The 15,917-nt window shown below is 44.0% G+C and overlaps 1 protein-coding gene across 6 annotated transcripts in view; it reads right to left on the bottom strand.

The window, feature by feature from the left end:
• OGDHL (oxoglutarate dehydrogenase like) overlaps positions 1 to 15,917 on the bottom strand; it is a 327,706-nt gene that overhangs the window by 249,283 nt on the left and 62,506 nt on the right. For 3 of the 6 annotated variants that reach the window (XM_029609440.1, XM_029609444.1, XM_029609441.1), the window contains exons 4-5: positions 3,845 to 3,910; positions 3,596 to 3,698 (exon numbers count right to left, since the gene is read on the bottom strand). The exons of 1 other annotated variant lie outside the window; for it this stretch is intronic. In XM_029609440.1, the coding sequence (XP_029465300.1) occupies positions 3,596 to 3,698; positions 3,845 to 3,910 (169 nt within the window). Of the gene's footprint in view, positions 1 to 3,595; positions 3,699 to 3,810; positions 3,911 to 15,917 lie in introns of all 6 variants that reach the window. 2 more of the 6 variants (XM_029609443.1, XM_029609442.1) reach the window with 2 other exon arrangements.

Here is a 15,917-nt window from a genome sequence, read left to right as displayed (position 1 = left end):
CAGCGACCTGACTACCTCAGCTCTGCCAGCCTGTCTTGCCCCTATCAACTTTCTGCCACTCTGCCTTGCTGCCATAAACCAAATGACTCACTCAACGCCTTGTGGTGTTCTTGCCACTATCATGTTTCCTTAGTGTTTTGGTGCTAGTCTTTCTGCTTGCCGTTCCCCCTTCATTGTGCTGTAGGATGTTGATGCCACTTGTCTTGCCGCTTTGCCTGTCGTGATGCCCTCGAGGGTTTATACATCTGTTATCGGTGCTCTCTTTTGAAGCTGTGGTGTGTTTTTGACACTCTCGCTGCTACTTTGTGCCTCTGTTAAAGCACTCTTGCCACTTCTGGTACCCCTTTGCTCTTTCACAGTGCCTTAGGCTATTCATACCACTTTGGTGCCACTTTGCCACAGTCTAAGTACCTTGGAGCTCTTTTGTTGTTCTGATGATTGCTCCCCAGAAGTTTCATCAAAATTGATAAGAAAAACCCAATTCTGCAGCCAAAAATAGGCTGCAAATACTTCCCCCATTGACTTTAATGGGAACCGGAAAACGAATGCACGTATCAACATATTGGGGGCGCCATTGGACGAATGCAACGAATTTGCCCACCGACGAATACGAATACCAAATCGGATGAATCCATACCTTCTGCACATCCCTACTATCTAATCTGCCATCCGCCCAACTAATTTACCTTTGCAATTCTTATCACTTCCTCAGAGATCCCCTATGGCAGCACACAGTCGTGATTCTGATTTACTTTGGAAACTGGAGAAAAAGTGTGAAAGGGATCCAACATTTTGCTGTTTGTTCTTTCTGCTCTATGTTATGACTAACTGTATTTCTAGACCTCCTGAAACCTTTCCATTGCTCCTCAGTTAGAATGCCCCTACAGAAAAGCAAAATTGATATCTGTCAATGTTGGCAAATAGCAGCAAGCAGCAAAGATGAACAGTTTGAACAGCAAGCCCACCCGAATTCCCACTACCAGATTTCGGAGGCCTCTGAAAACTGACATACCTGTGATGCCAACTATATCACACACACAATTTTCTTCTGTAATCCAGAATTTTGTATTATTATTTAATTAGGTTGTTATTTTACTCAAATGCCTCATGTTAATTGTATTTGGATCTTCTTTGTTGACTCTGAAATCTTTGGCATCTCTACGGTCTGTTTTACTGTCTATGATGCTAGAAACAACTTAGTAGATAGTTTGTCTGTATTGCACACAATGTATGTTTTGTTTATCTGTTAATTATTGTTTTATGTTATTGTTATTGCTGAAAAGGATATTTTTATTTTGTACTATGCCTGGAGCATTAATTTGATCGGGTGTGAAACAAATTTAACAAATAAGTATAAATATGTAATACTGTGATGACAAGGTTCACCCATAATATAGTATAAAATTCAGAATTAGTTCAATCCAAAAGTGATAATCCAAAGTAGTTCAAAGGCAATAAATTACACAAGTGAGATAAAAATTTGTATGCGGACACACATATATTGCTTTGATATTGGACTGTACAACAGTGCTACAGTGCAGAGACATGGAGGCCAAAACTGAAAAACCTATATATAATGGATAACTTATCCAGCTAAAGTTAGCTGGAAAAGTTATCAGGGATATTGAGCATGATAAATGCCCCACTGAATATCCCTGACTAAAGTTATCCAAGTAAACCTACCCATTACCTTTGAAACCTAACCAACTACACAAGAATATCACCAGTTAAGCAGAATTTATTAACAACAAAAAAATACCTCCGGAATGGCCTGATCCCCCCACCACCACCCCCCACATATTTAATGCCTCCGAAAAGTCTTCCTCCCCCTGCCTCTCCCAAAAGACCAAAAAATAATAAATATAAGGCCCACAGCATTAGGCCCCTCTCCCCCCTCCCCTGCCAAGTCCATCCTTACCCTCCTGACTAACCTGCACCCCCAAACTTCATAGGGAGAACAGGATCTCCTATCTTCCCCCTAGCTCCTGGTGTGTCCAGTGTTGCTCTGATAGCACTGCTGCTCCCAGATAACGTTGCACCTCGCTGGACTTATATCTTGATATAACCAACTAATTTATTTGGTCAACCACAAATAAGTTATTCGGCAATGTTAGTTCACCCTGGAATGCCCCTACTTTATCCGGTTAAATTTTAGCCAAATGACGACTTAGATGGCTAAAATTTAGTCAGATAAATACTTGCAATATTAAAAAGTCAGTATTTAGCTGGATAACTTACAAATGTATCTGGCTAAATGCCTTTGTATATAAACCTCTCTGAATCCAGGCAGCTATCAGGCAAAATGGTCTTGTACCCTATCATAAAATCATCTGTCTGAGGATCCAAAATGTTGCTTCCATAGCATCAGCCTACAAGAAAACTTTAATAGCTTTAGGGAAAATTAAAAAACCTTAATAGCTTTAGGGAAAATTTAAAAAATTAAAAAAATTCCATCTGCCTAAAGTCAGATGGAATTTCATTCAAACTTAGGAATTCAAGTTTTGGGCTGAAAATTCATCTAACTTTCCCCTCCTAAAAGCAAGGAGCCTAAATCTGGATCTGCCATTTAAGGGCATAAGACTAAAAATCAGGGCTAGGCACCTCACTTCCCATAACACGAGCCCACCCCTGGCCCTGCTCTCTTTTAGACCCCTACATTTAGGGAATCGACACTATTCAAGTTTCAAAGGTGCCAATTTAGGGACCTAACGGCCAAAGTTAGCTGCTAAACCCCTGGAAAATTGATCCCTTTGTGCAGTTTTAGGTACAACTTTACAATCAAAGTGCAGATAAAAGATCATGAGCAGTTCCAATCTGAGCTTCTGAACAAGTTAAAATCTCTGCTGCACAGACTTTTTTTTTTATAAACATTACTTATTATACTAGTGAAATGCACTGTAACCATGATATGCCCTATCATTTTATATATTTTTTGACGGCTCTGGCATCTTCCAGAGGTCCCTCTCTCCTCAGATTCATGCACGATAATTTTGTAAAGAAAAACTTTACGCATTCTCATTTAATAAGAAAATAAACTTTTCCTACCTGTGTTGCTTTTATGGCTCGTTTCTTTCCCCAGGTTTCTGTCATGTCTGTCTTTTCTGTCTAGCTTTATTCATCCCCAATTCTTTTCTGATTCATTTTCCACTAACATTTCACTTCTTTCATTCTTGCTCCCCCTTTATTGATGTTTCTGTCTCTTCCTTCTCTCTACTCACTTCTTCCTGTCGGTGTTTTACATTCTGTCTATCCCATGTTGCTTCTGGTCCCTGTAGCTGATGTCAAGGTTCAGGTCACATTTACTGCCAATGGAACAATACTGTCCAACTCCCTTCCGTGTCTCTTCACTGCTGTGGTTAGAGTCTTACAAAGAGCTGCTCCACTGGCTGAAAGAACATCATGACCCTCTGTGCTTAATTGATCTCCGCTCTCTTCTTAGATTAACATGAGCCACCCTACTCAGAATTTTGTGCTGGACTGGATTAGGCAATGCCTTTCCCTAAATTTTCCTTCCATTCTGTCTCACCTCTCCAGGACAGGTCATGCCCAGGTACAGTGGAGGAAAAAAAAAAGTACTGTAGTTTGGCATTCTCACCCAGTTTATCAATGGTGGTAATTAAATCGGATGGAACAAACGAATCCAAGTCAGCATCCAAAATTCCCAAGGGATCCAACTGGGTCACGTGGTGTCCACGGATCTGAAAGGATATGTTATAGAAGGGTGGTGGGGAAATGGGGGAGGCGGGGACGGAAGGCAAAGAAAAGAGAATTTATGCAGCTAAGTTTAAATATAGTCATGGGAGAGCTCACCAATGTTTGTGTACCCAACAGTTTGTTCACTCACGAAATCATCCAAAAAGATATCATCAATGCCAAGAGGGTCAAGACTCGCCATGTAGTGCCCCCTGACCTGGAAACAAGGAGAAATGCACTGACTGACTAGCCCTAAAACTGATTTATACTAATGTGTAGTTCTACATTAATCTATGACGTTCTTAGTAATACATTCTTATACTAGATGAATTCTGTTTACTGTCGCCTACGTTTCAATAATTCACTTCAGAACCTTTATTCTAAAAACATAAAACTGTTACTTTTAATTGAACATCGGGAAACAATTTCAGTGCTAAAATCAAAATATGAACTTCAGGCTTATGAGGAATGTGGCGTTGCTCTTTGGACTTGCAAGGCATTTCTTGTGTAATCATCTAATTCTTCTACCTGTGCTTCTGAAATCAAAGTGTTACTAGAAATCAATGCATATCTAAACCTAGAAAAACCTCCACAGATTCAGCAAATCAGTTTAATAAATTCAGTTCAATATTTATCATTTAGCTGCACCGTCGTTTCCTTACCAGCATATTTTCTTACAGTGTAAGCTATCTCAGAAACAGCATAATACTGGGCAGAAATACAGAGAAACACCGTACATAGTTCTGGGAATCAGGCAGCAAAATTCCCAATACAGTATAGGGCAAATGTATCAAAGTTTTTCTGCTGTACACCAATCACTCCTGAGTCATTAATGAAAACAGTTTCAAGTGAGAAAACATGTAAAACTAGAGCAAACCATTGCTAAGTCTGCCTCCGAACATGTCTTGGTGATTAAGGCATTGTAAAATCTAGACACCAAGGATTTTCATCTGCCTTTAAGGAAATGACAAAGATAGACGTAAAGTGATAAGTTAAGACATGGTTCACCTCTCTTGTGCTCACCTAGCCTTACTCTTTCTTTCCCTATTTTGTAATATATGTGTAATGTGCTGACACACACATGCACACTTGTGAAAACACATGTTAGCCTCAGCTGTTCCCCTTCTAGAATTTACCTTCTGTATGCCCTTTCCTCTGTCTTCTATAGGGAGCCCAGACTTTATCCTCTCTGGCTCCCTTTGCCCCTTGCCCTTTTTCCGTATGCATCTATCTTGAAGGGGTTAATAAACACGTGGATAAAGGTGAACCGGTGGATGTAGTGTACTTGGATTTTCAGAAGGCATTTGACAAAGTTCCTCATGAGAGGCTTCTAGGAAAAATAAAAAGTCATGGGATAGGTGGCGATGTCCTTTCGTGGATTACAAACCGGCTAAAAGACAGGAAATAGAGAGTAGGATTAAATGGACAATTTTCTCAGTGGAAGGGAGTGGGCAGTGGAGTGCCTCAGAGATCTGTATTGGGACCCTTACTTTTCAATATATTTATAAATGATCTGGAAAGAAATACGACAAGTGAGGTAATCAAATTTGCAGATACAAAATTGTTTAGAATAGTTAAATCACAAGCAGATTGTGATAAATTGCAGGAAGACATTGTGAGGTTGGAAAATTGGGCATCAAAATGGCAGATGAAATTTAATGTGGACAAGTGCAAGGTGATGCATATAGGGAAAAATAACCCATGCTATAATTACACAATGTTGGGTTCCATATTAGGTGCTACAACCCAAGAAAGAGATCTAGGCGTCATAGTGGATAACACATTGAAATAGTCTGTTCAGTGTGCTGCGGCAGTCAAAAAAGCACACAGAATGTTGGGAATTATTAGAAAGGGAATGGTGAATAAAACGGAAAATGTCATAATGCCTGCCTCTGTATCGCTCCATGGTGAGACCGCACCTTGAATATTGTGTAAGAATCTGGTCGCCGCATCTCAAAAAAGATATAATTGCGATGGAGAAGGGCTACCAAAATGATAAGGGGAATGGAACAGCTCCCCTATGAGGAAAGACTAAAGAGGTTAGGACTTTTCAGCTTGGAGAAGAGACGGCTGAGGGGGAATATGATAGAGGTGTTTAAAATCATGAGAGGTCTAGAACGGGTAGATGTGAATCTGTTTTTTACTCTTTCGGATAATAGAAAGACTAGGGGGCACTCAATGAAGTTAGCATGTGGCACATTTAAAACTAATCGGAGAAAGTTCTTTTTCACTCAACACACAATTAAACTCTGGAATTTGTTGCCAGAAGATGTGATTAGTGCAGTTAGTATAGCTGTGTTTAAAAAAGGATTGGATAAGTTCTTGGAGGAGAAGTCCATTGCCTGCTATTAATTAAGTTGACTTAGATAATAACCACTGCTATTACTAGCAACGATAACATGGAATACACTTAGTTTTTGGGTACTTGCCAGGTTCTTATGGCCTGGATTGGCCACTGTTGGAAACAGGATGCTGGGCTTGATGGACCCTTGGTCTGACCCAGTATGGCATGTTCTTATATTTCACTGTAACGCTCTGTCCCTTTGTCTTTGTTTTGTGCCCCACTGTTAACATTCCTCTCCCTCCCTTGTGTGCCTGTCCTCCTTTCCCTTCCCTGCACATCTGTCCTTTTCCCTCTCCTTCCCTTATATTTTTCTACACACAGTGGGTTACGAAACAACAAAACCAAGGTTCAAATCCCACTGCTGCTCCTTGTGACCTTGGGCAAGTCTCTTTACCCCATGTACAAACTTAGCACTAGATTCATCAAAATGCTATAAATAAAGCAGAAATATGGCACATTAGTGTCCTGCAATAAAAAAAATGGGTGAGGTTAGGGAAATTACTGATATACCGCATAGCGTATGAAAGTTTCACATCTCACGATACTTTATCACATTGCATGTCATTTAACACATCAATTTACGTCTGGCATGTTATTTTCTTTGTTTACATGTGCCAGCTTCCTGCAGCTGCTTCTTTGAGGGTGTGTCAGGCATTGGACAGGAGAGATGAGAAGGTTTGTTGGTTGGGGTTTAGGAGGAGATTCTTAGCGATTTCTGAGTGAGTTGTCATGTTTTGTGTTCTCATCTGTTTTCCTGTACAGAGTAGGGGATAGACCAAAAGGACAAGGGGGAGTTGGCAGGGCAGGTGCAGGAGGGAAGGAGGAAGGGAGGGGAGCAGGGTGTTGGAGCAAGAGCGAGGAAAGTGACACCTCTCTGGAAGTGGAAGTGGCAACCCAATCATCTGGCAGCCAGGGAGCAGGTCAGCCTCATCTTCCCGCCTACAAGTTCAGTGTTGAGGACAACGAGCTGCTCATTGCCAGGGTCCTGGAACATTACAACTTTCTGTCTGGAAACTGGGCAGCGAAAATGTCCAGGGCATCAAAGGGCCAGATATGGCACACCAGATCTTGTGTCAGAAATCTAAGTTTTTATATGCACATGAAAAAATTGGACTTAAAAAAAAATCTCTTTTTTTGCGCATATGATGTAGAAGTCCGGGCAACCCAGATTTAAAAAGGGTATGCGGTCAAGGCTTGCTGATGTGTTCTATCTAAATATATTTCAATAAGCTCACAGTATTGTTTATAATAATATTTCATAAAGGTTTTTTGGTGAAGGTTTTTCTCCTATTTTAGGGTTTTCCTGGGTTTTTTTTTATTAGCACCATTGCCTAGGCTATATCCCGGAGCAGCAGAATCAAGAGAACTGGAGAGCAGATGGCCCACCGCTACTGGGACATCAAGGCCCAGTTGAAAATTAAGATGAGAAGCTGCAATAGTTATCTGCGCCAGACTGGAGGAGGAGCCCCTTGCTTAATAGTCCTGATCCCCATGGAGGAATGAGTGAATTAACAGCTGGGACTGGACATATTCGAGGGGATGGATGAGGCCCTGGACATGACGCAAGTCGAGACCAGTAAGTTAACATCGCCTGTAAATGTCAAGTCTTCTAGAGATATCCACATATTTTGGCATAAGATGCTTATATTAATTGATGCAAAGTGCATGTCTTCGCATTCATACTTTGGTCGTCTTCATTGTTTTCACAGCTCTCGCTCAGGAAACCCCCCGTCCTAGCCATGAAGCCCCAAGGACCAACAGCACAGCTAAAGGTCTCAAGGCAGCCTTGCAACTAAAAGCTCAGAACCAGTAAAGCGAGGAAGAGGAGGAGAAGCAGCAGCAGCCAACAGAACAGCACCAGCTTCTACAACCCCTTGGCTCACTACTACACCTCAACAAAAGCCTAAACCTCTCTATCATTATGGAGGTGACATTGCTACCATGGGAGGAAGCTGGCCAGTCCCCACCTGCCTCCAGCACACCACATGACCTGAGGGATGCACCAGATACCCATCCAGCTCAGCCCTCCAGCCCAGCCATGCCAGCATTGGAGCCACGGCCAGTGCCTAAGCCACCACCAACCACAGTACCTGCAGCACCAGGAGCACTGGATCGTGCAGACCAGGACACACCTGACCACATTGGGCGGAGATGGTGCAGTTGATGAAGGCTCAGATCAGCCATACCCAGGCCGGGCAGGCGCAGATAGCAGCCTTTACTCAGGGCCTAACCACCATCTCCACCTCAATCAGTTGTTTACAGTGCTCCCTTTACAGTTGTTCATCTAAATGCCAATTGCTGATGGACCTCAGATATATCATGTGTAATATAGAGAAAGGGGAGTATAGTCTACCCACATAGCATGTACACTGCTGCCTCTGATGCAGACAAGACTCTGAGGCTTTTAATGTGTTCCACAGCACCGGCACATCACACACAATATTAGCAAGGCTGTGTGTTCAGTTCAGGTATAACTGCAACACACTGAAAGCTGCATCTACAGGTGTGTCACTCCCACACTGTATCTTTGCATTGCACAAGCGAAGCTAGGGCTATTTGGCCTTGAAAGACAGATACTTGGAACAAGGTTTGATTTACTTTGGCAGTACAGCTGTAAGGCCACTGATAAGCTCTCTGACCACTACATTTCCCACTCAGCTGGCACTTTGCTTCATAAGTATGTAGGTCTCTGCCTATGTGCCACAGTGAGTAAGCTACATTGTGGGCATTATTAGGATATGCTAATTTACTGCCAACTACAGGCAGATATCTACTCATCCAGCAAAGTGGCACTGCGTATATGAGCTCTTGCGCTGCCAATTTTCACACCCACCTATTGACTGAATGAATACATAGTGTCAGACCAAGGTGGAATGTTTGGTTACAATTCATTTTCTCCCCGTCTACATATTAGCATATCTGTAGCATCCATCATAAAGAGTGGAAGCACAAGACTGCTTGTGTCAAAAGTCAGCGTGTGCTCTAGTCTAGTGTATGCAATGGGGTGGTAAGGAAGATAACTGCGAGTCCTACATCACCCCCAGACACAGATACAGACAGAGGCTAAAACAGCACATCATTCACCCAGATACACACAGACACACACATGTGTTAGGACATTGTTGTTTATACAGACTCCCTCCAGCACTTTGGTAAGTTACTGAGGCACACATTTGCTGTTCCTGGCCTGTTCTTCATTAACCATCAATGATGTCTGTGCCAAGCTTGTCTCTGCTTGCTAATGAGGTAGTCAGAGTCATTACTCTTCACATAAGATTGTCTACACCAGGCAGCCTGACAAACATGTCAGAAGCATATATAAGAACATAAGAGCACGCCATACTGGGTCAGACCAAGGGTCCATCAAGCCCAGCATCCTGTTTCCAACAGTGGCCAATCCAGACCATAAGAACCTGGCAAGAACCCAAAAACTAAGTCTATTCCAAGTTACCATTGCTAGTAATAGCAGTGGCTATTTTCTAAGTCAACTCAGTTAATAGCAGGTAATGGACTTCTCCTCCAAGAATTTATCCAATCCTTTTTTAAACACAGCTATACTAACTGCACTAACCACATCTTCTGGCAACAAATTCCAGAGTTTAATTGTGCGTTGAGTGAAAGAACTTTCTCCGATTAGTTTTAAATGTGCCACACGCTAACTTCATGGAGTATCCCCAAGTCTTTCTATTATCCGAAAGAGTAAATAACCGATTCACATCTACCCGTTCTAGACCTCTCATGATTTTAAACACCTCTATCATATCCCCCCTCAGCCGTCTCTTCTCCAAGCTGAAAAGTCCTAACCTCTTTAGTGTTTCCTCATAGGGGAGCTGTTCCATTCCCCTGATTTTTCATTGTTACAGATATAGGCCCTTTCAGGCCTCAGGTGGCCCAAAATGCTTGACTTTCTACATAATTAGACGGAAAGTGCTGAAGACATCATGCGCACCACATGATACCTCTGGAAGCAGTTGATCTCTAGATTTTAAACAGCGGCAGGCTTCAGAAAGAGGCTCGTTGTTGGCTCATGAAGTCATCAAATGACAACACTTCTCTTGCTTTAATGCCTTGTACAGAGCTGATGACTGAGAGTATCAGCATACCTGCCTTAGTCTCCATATCCACAAGGTGTAAAATGGACACCCACCAGAGGAGACCCATCCAATAGAACAGCAACTCTGCTATGCTGGCCACAAGTCATGGCAGCCATGTGAACAAGCAAGGGCCACAAAACTGAAAAGTCCTAAAAGGTTGCAACTCTGCTTGGAAAAAGACCATTCTGCTACTGTTTGCCCTGGAGTCCTCGGCCTATGTGCTTTAAGGGGGCCACATCTAGGATAAGCACTATAACTGCTATTAGCAAACAGAACAAACTATTCTGCAGATTTTCTAAGTACCTACATAAAGCAGAGTTGCTTACCTGTAACAAGTGTTCTCCTAGGACACCCTCACACATGGGTGATATCATCTGATGGAGCCCGGCACGGAAAATTTATGTCAAAGTTTCTAGAACTTTAACTGGCACATTGAACATGCCACTATCCACGTGTCCACGCAGGGACCCTCTCCAGTCTCGTAACATAGAATTACGAAAAATAAAATAAACACATGAGAAACCCAACTCTGTGGGGTAGTGGGCAAGTTTCGTGAGGACTAACATCCTGCTGTCCTAGGAGAACACATATTCCTATTTGCCAATCTCAGCTTTACAAGCACACTCTTTTATTTTTTATTATTTAATTTTAATTTCCAGAGGGTTATTTTCTTTTAGTCTGATCATTTTGCACGACGCTATCAAATTTTATGAGATCCAATTGCATACAGGTACAACATAGATTCCTTTTCTAACAATTGCTGCGTCTCTGTTTTTATATCAACAGTTTTTGTTTATATAATCTTGTCTGAACATGTTACATGGATTAGGTTTCTTTTAGATTCTACTTATTTCAATTTGTCTTTTGCCAAATGAACACTATATGAGTACACGTAAATCACTTCCACTAGATCTATCGGATATACATCCAATTTTACAAGTTACCATTTTATATATTGTCTTGTACTTAATGTTTTTAATTATTCTTTTAATTCAGTTTATATATATGTTTATGTATTGTAGCCCCTGAGGTAGTCCCAATTGTAAGGGGCATATTCTGATCGGACATCTGGCATCTATTCCACTTTGTTCACCTTCTAGGAGAACACCTGTTACAGGTAAGCAACTCTGCTTTCTCCAAGGACAAGCAGGATGGTAGTCCTCACACAAGGGTGAATCCCTAGCTACAGGCTGTACCCAAACAACAAGCAAGACCAACAGGCACCCAACCAGGTGCCAACGGGCACAACAACACAGGTGCTGTTGGGTAACAGAGGGAGACAGCCTGAACCTGAAAAAAAGCCCTAGGCAGGAAGAGTTGGGCTCTACAGCTGAAAGAGATTCTGGAGGACAGACTGGCCAAAGCTGCTATCGTGTTGGCCATCCCTATCAAGGCTGTAGTCAGAGGCAAAAGTGTGGAGGGAACTCCACATCACAGCCTTGCAGATGTCATCTAAGGGGACCACTCTCAAGTGGGCCACTGAAGCTGCCATGACTCTGACAGAATGAGCCTTGACATGGCCCCCAAGTTGTAGTCCCACCTGATCATAGGATAAGGAAATGCAATTCGCCAACCAGTTGGACAGAGACTGCTTAGTAACAGCAACTCCCAATCTATTCCTGTCAAAAGAGATGAAGAGTTGCATGGACTGACTATAGCCTGCTGTCCAAGGCCAAGGCTTTCTTACAATCCAGACTGTGCAGAACCCGTTTGCCCTGGTGCGAATGAGGCTTAGGAAAAAAGGTGAGCAGGATGACTGACTGATTTAGATGGAAATCCATCACCACCTTAGGCAGGAACTTGGGGTGCGAACCAGAACCATCCTAACATGAAAGAATTTCATATATGGTAGTTTCGTCACCAAAGCCTGAAGCTCACTGGCTCTGTGTGCCAAAGTGACTGCAACCAAAAATATGACCTTCCAGGTCAGATAATTCAGGTCACAGGAGCATAGAGGCTCGAAAGGATCCTTCATGAGCTGAGCCAACACCACATTAAGGCACCAGAAGACAGCAGGAGGTCATAGAGGAGGCTTCAACTAAAGCAGACCCCGCATAAAATGACCCACTATGGGCTGCACAGAGATGAACAAAGCATCCACACCCCGGTGGTGGGCACCGATGGCACTCAGATGTACCCTGATGGAGTTGGTCTTCCAGCCAGCATCCGAAAGGTGCAACAGATAATCAAGCAGTTTCGGTGTGGAGCAGGAGAACGGATCTAAGCCATAATGCTCAAACCACACAGAAAACCTCCACTTCAGGCCATAAGACTTCCTAGTGGAAGGCTTCCTGGAAGCCTCCAGGAACAGAGACACATCGTCCAACAGGTCAAGGGGCTGCAGAATCAGCCTCTCAACATCCAGGCCATTAGAGAGAACGCCCTGAGGTTGGGATGGTGCAGCCTGCCCTGAACCTGCGTGACGAGGTCTGGGGAAGTCACCAGACTGATCAGTTCCCAGAGGGAGAGATCCTGCAGGACTAGAATCCAGATCTGCCTTGGCCAATAAAGAGCAATGAGGATCATTCTTCCCTTGTCCTGCTGGAGCTCCAGGAGAGTCATCATCACCAGAAGAAGCGGAGAATACGCATACAGAAGGCCTTTGCCCCAATGGCAGACAAAGGCATCTGTGACTGATTTTCCATTTCACCTGTACAGGGAGCAGAATTGATTCACCTTGCTGTTGCAGGGGGAGGCATATCCGGGGATCCCCGGAGCCGTAAAGATTGATCTGCCACTTCCTGATTCAGGGACCTCTCATGGGGTCGTAAGGCTCAACTCAGCCGGTCTGCCACCACATTCTCTGTCCCAGCTAGGTACATGGCTCGAAGCAGCATGCCCTGGGACTGAGCCCAGGACCAAATCTGAACTGCTTCCTGGCACAAGAGGAAGGATCTCATTCCTCCCTGCTTGTTGATATACCACATTGCCACTTGGTTGTCAGTCTGGATCAAGACCGCTTTGTTGGCTAGGCAATCCCAAAATGCCCAAAGCGCATAATGGATCTCTTGAAGCTCCAGGATATTGATCTGGCATTGAGCTTCCTGAACAGACCACAGACTGTACATGTGGAGCCCTTCCACATGGGAGCCCCAACCCGGGTATGACACATACATGGTAAGCTCAACTTTGGTAGAGGGAGACTGAAAAGGAAGCCCTTACTCCAAATTGGGCAGGATCTCCCACCAAGACAAGGAAGTCTGGAGAGGCGGAGTAACGTGGATGTGTACGTGGAGGTCCTGGGTGGCCTGCTGCCACTGGGACCACAAGACTCATTGAGCTCTGTGAATATGTAAGTGAGCCAAGGGAGTGATATGGATGATGGCATCCATATAACCCAGAAGTCAGAGCATGTGGCGTGCAGAGACCTGCCAGCTCCAGTGAACCAGTTCTGCAAGGAATGCTGGCGTGAGCGCCCGCTCGCAAGGAAGATAAGCTCTGGCTTGAGCCATCTCCAGCCAGGTACCAATAAAGCCCAATTGTGGCAATGGGATATGATTGGACTTCAGGCAGTTGATGACAAACTTCAGGGACTCCAACACCCGAATGGTCAGGTGCAGGGATTGACATGCTTTCTCCTGGGTGGAATTCTTAACCAGCCAATTGTCCAAGTAGGGAAACACCTGCACCCCCAGTCGGAGGAGGTGAGCCCCCACTACTGCCAGACACTTGGTGAAGACCTGTGGGGCCAAGGTGAGGCCGAATGGCATCACCCTGTACTGGAAATGTCTCTCACCCATGACAAACCAAAGATACTTCCTGCGATCGGGGAAGATCTCAAAGTGGGCGAAGCGTCTTTCAGATCGAGAAGCAAAGCTATCCCCTCTTTGCAAGAGGGGAATCAGGGGCCCAGAGAGACCATCTTGAACTTTTCTTTTTTGAGAAACGTGTTCAAGGTCCTCAAGTTCAAAATAGGGCAGAATCCCCCTGTTCTCTTTGGAATCAGGAAATAGCGAGAGTAGAACCCCCACCCTTGTTGCAGCAACAAAACGGGTTCAACTGCTCTGGCCATTATGAGGGTGGAGAGTTCCATCAATATTCCCTGATGCGAGGAGAGACCCCACGAGGGGCATGGGGGAGAATCCAAAGGGACACTCAAGAAGTTCAACCAATACCCTCGACGAACGATGGACAGAATCCCCGGACCAAGGTGACACTTGGCCAGCGGTCCATGAAGAACCACAGCCGGCCCCCTACTGGAGGGCCCAGCGTTGAGAGTACGATAGATTGGCTTATGCTCCCCCGCAGCCAGTCAAAACCCTATAGCAGGGCTTGGCTGAGGCGCTTGGTGAGGACTGGGGGTCTACTGTTGTCTGGGGAAGCCCCTAGAGCTCACACATTGAGGATGGGCATGAAAGGCAGGAGGATAATATGTCCTCTGGTGATTAAAAGGGCCTCCTTGAGCCCTGATGCAAGGATTTCCTGGCAGAAAATGGAGGGTCCGATGTACTGGCAGAGAGATGCTGAAGGGTCTCATGGTGATCCTTCAATTTTGGTTTCAATTTTGGTTTCACATTTAAACCTTTTTCAGGGTGATTTGAAAATAAATATTGGGATAAAAAAAGACTAAGAGATTAGAATCGAATCTAGTATAAGCAAAATGACAATAAATGATTGAATATTATATCCTGCTTTGTAAGCTGATTAAGGCTTGCGGCCCATTGTGAGGCGAGAGGCCGCAGATTGAAATTCCAAAGCAAAGATCTTTATGATATTGTCATTTGCTATTAGTTAGTTATAAATTTTGTCGATTGGACGTTTGATCCTTCTCCCTCTCTTTTATTGTTTGGATTATAATAGAGAGGTGTTCTGCTTCTTTGTTTATTGATCCTTCAATTGAGCCACAGCAGCCCTCACCCTGTCACCAAAGAGTTTTTCTCCCCACTGCACGGCAGGTCTGCGAGTTTCTCCTAGTCCTCCAGCAGGAGGCTCGGAGCCAGGCCATCCTGTGGGCATCAATACCCACTGCCGCTGCCCTAGCTGCCATTTCAAACATGTTGTAAGTGGCATGCAGCTCGTGTTTGCCACATTCCAGGCCCTGCTGGATGACCGCCACAAAAGCATCTGCTATTGGTAAGGCAGGCGCTCAGACAATTTCTGGACTTGCTTCCAGTGGTTCCGAGAGTATTAAGAACATAAGAACATAAGAAATTGCCATGCGGGGGTCAGACCAAGGGTCCATCAAGCCCAGCATCCTGTTTCCAACAGAGGCCAAAACCAGGCCACAAGAACCTGGCAATTACCCAAACACTAAGAAGATCCCATGCTACTGATGCAATTAATAGCAGTGGCTATTCCCTAAGTAAAATTGATTAATAGCCATTAATGGACTTCTCCTCCAAGAACTTATCCAAACCTTTTTTTGAACCCAGCTACACTAACCACATCCTCTGGCAACAAATTCCAGACCTTTATTGTGCGTTGAGTGAAAAAGAATTTTCTCCGATTAGTCTTAAATGTGCTACTTGCTAACTTCATGGAATGCCCCCTAGTCCTTCTATTATTCTAAAGTGAAAATAACTGAGTCACATCTATTCGTTCAAGACCTCTCATGATCTTAAAGACCTCTATCATATCCCCCCTCAGCCGTCTCTTCTCCAAGCTGAATAACCCTAACCTCTTCAGCCTTTCCTCATAGGGAAGCTGTTCCATCCCCTTTATCATTTTGGTTGCCCTTCTCTGTACCTTCTCCATCGCAACTATATCTTTTTTGAGATGCGGCGACCAGAATTGTACACAGTATTCAAGGTGTGGTCTCACCATGGAGCGATATAGAGGCATTCTGA

The sequence above is a fragment of the Rhinatrema bivittatum genome, chromosome 7 (genome assembly GCF_901001135.1).
Source record: "Rhinatrema bivittatum chromosome 7, aRhiBiv1.1, whole genome shotgun sequence".
Classification (NCBI taxonomy): domain Eukaryota; kingdom Metazoa; phylum Chordata; class Amphibia; order Gymnophiona; family Rhinatrematidae; genus Rhinatrema; species Rhinatrema bivittatum.
Note: the sequence above shows the minus strand (reverse complement) of the source record. Positions and strands in the feature narration are given on the sequence as shown.